The sequence below is a fragment of the Chlorocebus sabaeus genome, chromosome 22 (assembly GCF_047675955.1).
Source record: "Chlorocebus sabaeus isolate Y175 chromosome 22, mChlSab1.0.hap1, whole genome shotgun sequence".
In the NCBI taxonomy this organism is placed as follows: domain Eukaryota; kingdom Metazoa; phylum Chordata; class Mammalia; order Primates; family Cercopithecidae; genus Chlorocebus; species Chlorocebus sabaeus.
In genome coordinates, this window is record NC_132925.1 from 51,950,460 (window position 1) to 51,961,311 (window position 10,852).

Below are 10,852 nucleotides of genomic sequence, written 5' to 3' on the forward strand. Positions count from 1 at the left end.
GCTGCACTGCAGTCTCGGTGACAGAGCAAGAGCCAGGGTGGGGCAAGGGGCGGGCATGGAATAGTTCTTTATTAGAGTTGAAATCCATTTTCCTATAATGTTTGCTCATTGATCCTAGCAGATTGAATGAATCCCTTTCGTGGCAGTCCTTGGATTGTTTATATGTAAATGAGGGGAATGCTGCAGTATAGAACATTGCTTCTGGATTTCATAAGAAATTGCAAATAATCTATTACCATAACTATGTTAACGAGAGCTGGCTGGCAGATGGATCCCTGCAAGTACCATGGGCTCTGTCTTTGGTTGACCCTGTTTGGTCTTCCCATCAGTGACTTAACCAGAGGTGTGATATGTATTTGCACAGTAGTGAGGATTTAGAAAAGCGAGAAGAGTTCAACTGGCTAAGATGACAGAAAAAAGAAAAGATCAACTTTTAACAGAGATAAGTCCTATTTGTTGTTCCAAAAAGTTGAACTGGAGGGGGAAGATGTGGCTTAATGATAATGCTTGTGGAAACTGCTAAGGAAGTTCAGCCGACTACAAGGTCAGAGTAAGTCACTGCGTGAACTTTGGCTCTGAATTCTGAGGTTGTATTACTGATTAGGGCCGGAACAGGTGACACCAGAGGGTGGGTTCAGTGACAACTAGAGCATGCCCAGAGGAGAGCTATAAGAAGGAATGGACTGCAAAACGAGGCCTATGAAATAGGAAGGTCCTTAGAAGCAGTTCCCCCTGAGCAATCATCCAGTATCTGCCAAGCCATGTGCCTGAACCCCTAGCCCTGTCCTATCCCATCCCATTAAAGACTCTGCCCTTTTCTGGGTCCTGGAGCCTGGGTCATAGCGTTGGCCATTTTCCCAGCACTCCCACTCAGTTGACTGCCTCATTGGGTCAGTTTACCTTCACAGGGTTTCTTGTCTTCATCCCTTCTTTCTAAGTCCCCACAGTCACCCATTGTGCTTGTACTTTTCCTGGGCTATTGCAGCAGATTCCTCTGTGGCCTCCTTCTTTCTGTCCTACAGGTGTCCAAATCCTACCCTAGAGTTTACTAAACACAGCTCAGGTTTCTCTCATCCCCCTCACCTCTCCTTTATTTCTGATGTGCCCAGTCTGAAACGTTCTCTCCTATTTACTAAAGTCCTTCCCTTGGTTTATATCCTATTTCTTTCAGAAAACCTTTCTATATCCTCTTGGAAAAGAGATTTACTTAGGCACCTGTAGTCCCAGCTACTTGGAAGGCTGAGGTCTGAAGATTGCTTGAGCCCAGGAGTTTGAGGCCAGCCTAGGCAACATAGTGAGGCCCCATCTCCAAAAAAGAAAAAAAAAAAAAAGATTTACTCCCCCATCTTGGGGAACCCCTTCTGTTCCAGCACTCCTGTCTTGGCTCCAACTGTACCGGAATGGACACTTACGCAAAAGATTGTTGTCCTCCTACTCAGGGCTGGTTATACATGTGTCCCATATGGCATACCAGATCCATTTTTCTAGATAGAAGGTAGCTTTAAACATAGTGTGGATCTCTCCCATCCAGTCAACAGCACCTTCACCGGCAGCCCATGGCCCATGGTCCATGGTAAACACATGTGCAGGTTAACTGGATGAGAGCCACTTTGGAGGCTGCTGTTAAAACACAGGGACTCATTAAAACTTTAGATGATAAAACCAGAGATCACGGGGAGACAGTTTGGTACCTATTGTGAGAACCATCTCTCTACCAATTTTCTTCCCAAAAATGAAATGTGGAGGGCTGGGTGAGGTGGCTCATGCCAGTAATCCCAGCACTCTGGGAGGCTGAGGCAGGCAGATCCTTTGAGGTCAGAAGTTTGAGACCAGCCTGGGCAACATGGTGAAAACCTGTCTCCCCAAAAAATACAAAAATTAGCTGGGCATGGTGGAGCGCGCCTGTAATTCCAGCTACTCGGGAGGCTGAGGCAGGAGAATCGCTTGTGGAGGTTGCAGTGAGCCGAGATTGTGCATTCCAGCCTGGATGACAGAGCGAGACTCCATCTCAAAAAAAAAAAAAAAAAAAAAAAAAAAAAAAAAAAAAAAAAAAAAAAAAAAAAATAGAGGAAGGCTCCAACAGAGAGGCTCCAGAAACACTTTCGAAAATGGCTTTTGGCCGGGCACAGTGACTCACGCCTGTAATCCCAGCACTTTGGGAGGCTGAGGCGGGTGGATCACAACGTCAGGATATTGAGACCATCCTGGCTAACACGGTGAAACCCTGTCTCTACTAAAAATACAAAAACAAACAAACAAACAAAAAAACATTAGCCAGGCGTGGCGGCGGGCGCCTGTAGTCCCCAGCTACTTGGGAGGCTGAGGCAGGAGAATGGTGTGAACCCGGGAGGCAGACCTTGCAGTGAGCCGAGATTGCGCCACTGCACTCCAGCCTGGGTAACTGAGTGAGACTCCGTCTCAGGAAAAAAAAAAAAAAAAAAAAGTGGCTTTTAAATTTATAGCACTCGAAAGTGGAACGGGATCCCTGGATGTGTCTAAAGTTATATCAAGAGGCTGGTTTTACAGTGCTTGACAGTCAGTTGTCAGTATAGTAGGTAGGATAGCAACTGGAGTCAGACTGGGGTTTTGATCCTGGCTGCAGCACTCTTTGTTTTTTGACTGTATGACCTTGGGCAAGTGACTAAACTTCTCTGCTTGTTGTCTGAAGTGAAGATAAATTATTTACGTCATAGGGCAGCTGTGAGGATTAAAAGAGATAAAAGTACACACAATGCCAGGGTTCAGTATTATTAGGATTACTTTTTAATGGTATTGAAGGCAGAGAAGCTTAATTTCAATATATATCTCTGAATTTTTCCTAGTGACTATCTTAGGTCTCACTGAAATGTGGATTCAGAGTTCAGCCTCAGTAGTTGCTAAATGGTCTGCTTCCTTACACCAGCATCCAGCCCCAGCCATTCTGTATTTGCCAGGCCATTCATATCCATGCACTGATTTCATCCCCACAGGACAAGGTTTTGACCTGTCACACATGACTTCCTGTCTGGGGCTTGCCAGGATTGGTATGAATAGTTTAACCAAGACTATTGAAGGCCTAACTGTAGGGATAGCAGTTAACCTATGTAACTTTTTTGAGTCATTTGAATTATGTAGAAATTGGACCTGTAATCCCAGCACTTTGGGAGGCCAAGGTGGGAGGATTGCTTAAGCCCAGGAGGTCAAGGCCGCTGTGTGCCACTGCGTGCCACTGCACTCTAGCCTAGACAACAGAGTGAGACCCTGTCTCAAAAAAAAATTTTGGAGATTTGTTGTATCTGTGTAGGTATGTGATTCTTTGGATAAATGATTCACTGTATCTTCTTCAAAACTAGGTTATTTGAAAGACTAAGATCAACTGATTGCACTGATTGCCAACTAATTTTGCAGGAGATGTTGCAGTAAAGATCCTAAAGGTTGTTGACCCAACCCCAGAGCAATTCCAGGCCTTCAGGAATGAGGTGGCTGTTCTGCGGTGAGTACAAAGCTGGCAGTCCAGTCCCTCTGGAGTGCTAGAGTGGGGGTACAAGGACTGCAGAGTTAGTGGACTGTGCCGCGGGTTGGGATGGGCGGGCAGTTAGGACTCACTGTGGAGTTCCTGTGGTTGGATGCTCCTCCCTTGAGAGCAAGGGATCTTTCCTTTAGTTTATGTGGCTGTCAGGCCTTTCAAAGAGCCCCTTCTCAGGAGAATACCCTCCTCTGGGCACAGTAAACTCGATAGCCCAAGTTCTATCTCTGGGTTTTGGTTTGAGGTGGGCAGAAATAGGCCCTGTTTTTACCTTTATTTCCCAGAACCCTCTTTATAGCTGAGTTGCTTTATTTTAGACTTCAGAACAGTCAGCTTTCAAATCTTTCAGTCACTATTTAGACTTGTAGGAATAAGTCATATAATGGAGATTTCTACAGAGGAGTCCTTGTGACCTCCACGGGGAGGGTCATGGAGTGTACATTGATGGAAGAGAATGTCATCTCTGTAAGCAAGGCCAACACTGAACTGATGGCCCAGTGAACTAATGGTGCGCATTTCTGTTTGCTCAGAATGCCACCTGGGTTATCAGCCATGCCATGTGTTTGTTTTTCTAGCCCCCTCCAGGTTGGGACTGGGGGTGGTGTCAAGAGCACAGAACCCAGTGTCCACGGAAAAGCACAGTAGACCTCTCTGAGCACTTTCCTCCTCCCTCTCCTCTCTTCACCTCCCCAGCAAAACACGGCATGTGAACATTCTGCTTTTCATGGGGTATATGACAAAGGACAACCTGGCAATTGTGACCCAGTGGTGCGAGGGCAGCAGCCTCTACAAACACCTGCATGTCCAGGAGACCAAGTTTCAGATGTTCCAGCTAATTGACATTGCCCGGCAGACGGCTCAGGGAATGGAGTGAGTAGATGGTCTGATGCCTTTCTGGGACCCAGGCATCAAATTTGTCCCTAAATTGGAACCAGAATCAGGAAAAGCCTTCTAGTCCATTAAGCAATTCTGTGATATCTTTGTGTAAGCCTCTGACCTTGGCTGGAGGGGCCAGTTATCAGGAATGAGTTGTTCAGGTTCCAGCTGGGTGAGGTGGCTCACACCTGTAATCCCAGCACTTTGGGAGGCGAAGGCCAGTGGATCACTTGAGGCCAGTAGTTCGAGACCAGCCTTGCCAACATGGCAAAACCCTGTTTCTACTAAAAATACAAGAAATAACCAGGCATGGTGGCACATGCCTGTAATCCCAGCTACTAAGGAGGCCGGGACAGGAGAATCGTTTGAACGTGGAAGACAGAGGTTGCGTTGAGCTAAGATCACACTACTGCACTCCAGCCTGGGCTGCAGAGCGAGACTCTGTCTCAAAGAAAAAAAAAAGTTCAGATTCCCCTGTTGGGACTGAACTTCCCCCTTGGCGCTTCCCCCTTGGGGCTCAGATTCGGGCTCTGCCTGCTACCCTCACTTTAGCAGAAACCTGAGAACATAGTGGGGGGCATGTATCTTCTGCTTTGGATAGCTGTGGCAATGCCCTCTGCTCAGCTGTTTGAGGCATGGCTGTCCCACATGAGGGTTTAAACAGATGTCATTTTTTGTTTTGTTTTGTTTTTTTAATTAAAAACTTTTTCCTGGCCGGGCACGGTGGCTCACGCCTGTAATCCCAGCATTTTGGGAGGCTGAGGTGGGTGGATCACGAGGTCAGGAGTTCAAGACCAGTCTCACCAATATGGTGAAATTCCATCTCTACTAAAAATACAAAAATTAGCTGGTTGTGGTGGCACGCGCTTGTAATCCCAGCTACTCAAGAGGCTGAGACAGAAGAATCGCTTCAACCTGGGAGGTGGAGGTTGCAGTGAGCGGAGATCATGCCATTGCACTCCAGCCTGGGCGACAGAGCGAGACTCCATCTCAAAAAAAAAAAAAAAAAAAAAAATTATTAGAGAGACAGGGTCTCACTCTGTTACCTATCCTAGAGTGTAGTGGCACGATCATAGCTCACTCCATCCTCGAACTCCTGGGCTCCAGCAATCCTCTTAGCTCAGTCTCATAGGTTGCTGGGACGGCAGGCATACGCTACCATGCCCAGCTAATTTTCGTGTATTTTGTAGAGTTGGGAGTCTCACTGTGTTGCCCAGACTGGTCTCAAACTAGCCTCAAGTGATCCTCCCACCTTTCCTGGCTAGCCCAGGGTAGTGCTTCTCAAACTTTTCCTCAGAAGTGCCCCTTATGGTAGAGGAGTAGGAACTCCTTGTACCCCCCTAGACATCTGGGAGCTACTAAGATATAGCTGTGCTTGCAAGTCCTACAGAAATTCTCATATTATCTTTAAAATTCATATGGAAGTTGCCTTTTGTATATTTTAAGAAATGGAATGACTTTTCAGAAAAATTGAGATATAATTCATATATCATAAAATTCCCCCTTTTAAAATGTACACCTCCGTTTTTCTGGTATTGTGTTGTGCAGCCATCACCACTATCTAATTTTAGAACATTTTCATTATCCAGGAAAGAAATATATGCCATTGTATTAGTCTGTTTGGGTTGCTCTAAAGGAAGACTTACGGGTGGGAATTTATAAAGAAAAGAGGTTTATTTGGCTCATGGTTCTGCAGACTGTACAAAAAGCATGACATCAGCATCTGTGTCTGGTGAGGCCCTCAGGAAGCTTTTACTCATGGCAGAAGGCAAGGGGAGCTACATGTGACGTGGTGAGAGAAAGGAGCAAGAGAGAGAGCATGGAGGGAGGTCCCAAACTCTTTAATAACCAGGTTTCATGTGAACTAATAGCATGTGAATTAATAGTGTGTGAACTCACTTGTTACTGCAGGGAGGGCACCCAGCCATTCGTGAGGAATTCGTCCCTATGACCCAAACACCTGCCACTTGGGTCCCACCTCCAACACTGGGGATCACATTTCAACTTGAGATTTGGAGTGGACAGATATCCAAATGATATACCCATTAGCGGTCACCCAATACCTCTCACCCACTTGCAACTATTTTCTGTTTCTATGGATTTTGCCTACTTTATAGTTTAATATAAATGCAATCATGTAAGATATGATGATATAATATAAAGATATATATAATGATATAGGAAGGTAGTCCCACAAGATTATAATACTGTATTTTTACTGTGCCTTTTCTATGTTTGGTTTTATTTATTTATTTATTTATTTTGAGATGGAGTCTCGCTCTGTCGCCTAGGCTGGAGTGCAGTGGCGCCATCTCGGCTCACTGCAAGCTCTGCCTCCCGGGTTCATGCCATTCTCCTGCCTCAGCCTCCTGAGTAGCTGGGACTACAGGCGCCCGCCACCGCGCCTGGCCAATTTTTTGTATTTTTAGTAGAGACGGGGTTTCACCGTGTTAGCCAGGATGATCTCGTTCTCCTGACCTTGTGATCTGCCCGCCTCACCCTCCCAAAGTGCTGGGATTAAAGGCATGAGCCACTGCGCCCGGCTTATGTTTGGCTATGTTTAGAGACACAAATACTTACCATGTTACAACCAGCTACAGTATTCAGTACACTGAGGGCCATAGAGGTTTGTAGCCTAAGTGCAACAGGCTATACCATTTAGCCAGGGTGTGTAGTAGGCTGTACCATCTTGGTTTGTGTAAGTACACTTTATGACGTTTGCATGATAACAAGTTGGCTAACAACACATTTCTCAGAAGATATCCCTGCCGTTAAGTGATGCTTGACTGTGTATAATACATAAGATATGGTATTGTATGCCTGGGCACTTTGACCCAGTTTAATATTTTCAAGATTAATCCAGGTTGTAGCATGTGTCACTACTTCATTCCTTTCTGAGTAACATGTCATTGTATGGATATGCCACATTATTCATTCATCAGTTATGGACATTGGGTTATCAGAATTACTTTTGAGTAAAACTGATGCTTGAAGAAGTGTCAGCAATGGTCAGGTGCAGGGGCCCATGCCTGTAATCCAAGCACTTTGGGAGGCCAACGCGGGAGGATCACTTGAGCCCAGGAGTCAAGACCAGCTTGGGCAACACTGCAAGACCCTGTATCTACCAAAAAAAAAAAAAAAAAAATGTGGTGTGGTGGCACATGCCTGTGGTCCCAGCTACTGGGAGGTGGGAGGATCACTTGAGCCCAGGAGGTTAAGGCTGCAGTGAGCTATGACTGCATCACTACACTCCAGTCTCCAGGAAAAAAAAAAAAAAAAAGTGTAAGCATGTTTGTACTGTGGCCTCACTTTCAGGTAAGCAGTGATGTGAACCAGGCTGAACAGCACAGCATCTGTCCCTGTGTGTAACACTCCTTGGAGCCAGACCTTCAGTGGCTTTACTTCTTAGCTGTAGTTTAAAACTGCTTTCTACCCATGCCCCTCAAACTTATTTTTAATAATTTCTTTTCCCTTCACAGCTATTTGCATGCAAAGAACATCATCCACAGAGACATGAAATCCAACAGTATCCTTTGGTTGTTGAGTTCATTTGACTGCTCAGTTCTAAATTTAGGGAAACAGAAGAGAGCCTTTTTGTCACAAGTGGCTGTCGGTGCCGGGGATATCTTTTTAAGGAAAGAGGAAGAGGACAGGAAAACAGAAAAGTCAGAAAATTAGTAGGCTTGGCCTGCCCCTCAGCAGCTTATGCCTCACCTGGGCTGATGAGAGCGATGTTTAGGTTAGGTTCCTTTCTGAGTTTATCTCAGCAAAAGTGATTTGGAGAGATTTCCGAACTTGAAATAGGTATAATTTTATCACACTATTAGTAAATTTAACCTGAGGGGGATTGGGCTTTTGTCTTATGTTTATTTCTAGTTTGTGGCCAGTGTGTGTATGTGTATCTACTTGTTATGTGGATACCAAGTAGCTACAAGCCAGATGTTGAAAGATTTCCAAAATCACTATTTAAAATGGTCTTTCTTGACGAGGCGTGATGGCTCACACCTATAATCCCAGCACTTAGGGAGGCTGAGGCAGGCGGATCACTTGAGGCTAGGAGTTTGAGACCAGCCTGGCCAATGTGGCGAAACCCCGTCTCTTAAATTTAAAAATTAGCTGGGTGTGGTGGCACGTGCTTGTAATCCCAGCTACTCAGGAGGCTGAGGCATGAGAATCACTTGAACCTGGGAGGCAGAGGTTGTAGTGAGCTGAGATCATGCCACTGCACTCTAGCCTTGGGGACAGAGCAAGGCTCTGTCTCAAAAAAAGTAAATAAAATGATCTTTCTCAAAGGTACATAAGTGGGTTCCTCAGAAGTCACTGTTACAAGAGGAGAGGGGTGGTTTTTATAGAAGAGTAAATGAAGAAAGGTATTTTTAATGCTGTAAGGCATGAAATTTAACAAATTTGAATCTGCCACCCTCCACTAGCCTTTCCTTGTGAAAGAAAGATGGCATTACAACCCACTTTTCTTCTTGAGCAGTGAGAGAGGCATCACAGTTGTGTTGGATTATGGGACATGGCCTGTTTTAGGTACATGTCTGAGGTGTGGAACACCTTTCAATGGTGGGCGTTTTAGCAGCCAAACATTATACCATGAAAGCAGACACCACAGATTTAAGGTGTGAATTCCTGGGCACCAACAGATCACAAGTTACTTTGTATGTGGTTTTTTTTTTCTCTTTTTTAATTTTTTTTCCCCTCACAAGTTAGACTTAAACTGTATGACTTCTTTACCCAGAAGCGAGCTGACTTCGGTTCTCATTTTGAAGTCACCGGGTGGTACCAATTCTAGTGAGGAATTTCTTATGACAACATTGAGCACTCAGTAAGGGATTTGCTATTTTGTCAACCACTCAAGTTTCAGATGGTGATTTGAGGGCGGAATACAGGCAGAAACGACTGTAAGCTGTCAGCAGGCCATGCTTGGCCCTTTGGGGAGCACTGGAGTGTGGCCTCTGCTCATCGTGTTAGGGTTTCAAGCACCTGTATTATGTGGAAAGGTCACAAGGCCAGGGACCCAGCACCTAGACGTGCAAATGGGGAGAAGAAGCAGAGAAGAAACGCTGGCTTGCTTTTGGCTTGGGCCAAATAATCTGGCACATTGACCAATCCCTGCCTGTCTTCTGGAAGAAGGGGCATTTCAAAAGCACTTTAAAGAACTTCAGAAACCTTAGGAAATTCAGTGCAGAGGCTGTGACAGAGGGAAGGTGGAGAGATTACCATGTTATAAAGAACTTTGGGATGTTTTTCAAAATTAACTTGACCATTCTTTTGAAACCAGAGTCCTTAACAAGCATTGAGATATATTTCTCCATGAAGGCCTAACAGTGAAAATTGGAGATTTTGGTTTGGCAACAGTAAAGTCACGCTGGAGTGGTTCTCAGCAGGTTGAACAACCTACTGGCTCTGTCCTGTGGATGGTGAGAATCTGGGCTCCCACCAGCAGTCTCTGGTACAGGGCAAAGGGAATGCCCTGGGGATTTACGTGCAAACTTTTAAAGAGTTTCTGTACATTTCCCCGAAATCCACATGACCCCTAGTGACAGCCAGCCTCAGCCTCAGGGCAATTGTAGATTTTCTTGAAGAAGCTATTGATCAGAACCACTGTGAAGCTTAGTGTGGAGAGGAGATAATAAGCTGGGTGATAGAAGTGCTGGGTCTTGGTCCTTTAAAGATAAGGATTCCTGAGCTGTTTTACCCAGTGCCTGAGTTGGAGTCCTTTGGGGGATAAACTATGTGGGGACTGAAGAATGGACTCATTCATAACTAATGAAAGGGACAGCCTGGGTCCTAGATGTCTGTAAGGTCTGTCATATGGTGATAAATGCACTTTTGTCATATGGTGATAAATGTAGGCCCCAGAGGTGATCCGAATGCAGGATAACAACCCATTCAGTTTCCAGTCGGATGTCTACTCCTATGGCATCGTATTGTATGAGCTGATGACGGGGGAACTTCCTTACTCTCACATCAACAACCGAGATCAGGTGAGTCTCTGCCGGTGCTAAAGGTCCTAACGTGTGGGAGCCCTTGGGCCTCTCCCAGCCTAGGCAGCTAGAGGATGTTAAAGAGACTTGATATTTTCTGTAGTTCATTTACCCCCCATTCGCTCAGCTGTTTTCTTTCCCTTAGATCATCTTCATGGTGGGCCGAGGGTATGCCTCCCCAGATCTTAGTAAGCTATATAAGAACTGCCCCAAAGCAATGAAGAGGCTGGTAGCTGACTGTGTGAAGAAAGTAAAGGAAGAGAGGCCTCTTTTTCCCCAGGTAAGGCTCAGGGCTGCTAGAATGGTTATTAAAGCATGGATTGGTTCTTAAAGATGGCAATGTAAGGTGGGAGTAAGGTGGGAGTATTTTGTTTTGTTTTATAGGGAGGGGACCCAGATCCTCTACAAGATGGTTGGGGGCAGGGTACAGCCTGTGTCTTTGAGACACAGCTAATGAGAGCATTCTGGGGCTTTGTTTCAG

The 10,852-nt window shown here is 45.4% G+C and overlaps 1 protein-coding gene across 2 annotated transcripts in view; it reads left to right on the plus strand.

Moving 5' to 3' along the window:
* Positions 1-10,852, plus strand: part of RAF1 (Raf-1 proto-oncogene, serine/threonine kinase) — an 83,566-nt gene that overhangs the window by 71,680 nt on the left and 1,034 nt on the right. For both annotated transcript variants that reach the window (XM_007985267.3, XM_073009835.1), the window contains exons 11-16: positions 3,388-3,472; positions 4,199-4,375; positions 7,861-7,907; positions 9,686-9,804; positions 10,240-10,371; positions 10,517-10,651. In XM_007985267.3, coding sequence (XP_007983458.2) covers positions 3,388-3,472; positions 4,199-4,375; positions 7,861-7,907; positions 9,686-9,804; positions 10,240-10,371; positions 10,517-10,651 — 695 coding nt within the window. The remainder of the gene's footprint in view (positions 1-3,387; positions 3,473-4,198; positions 4,376-7,860; positions 7,908-9,685; positions 9,805-10,239; positions 10,372-10,516; positions 10,652-10,852) is intronic.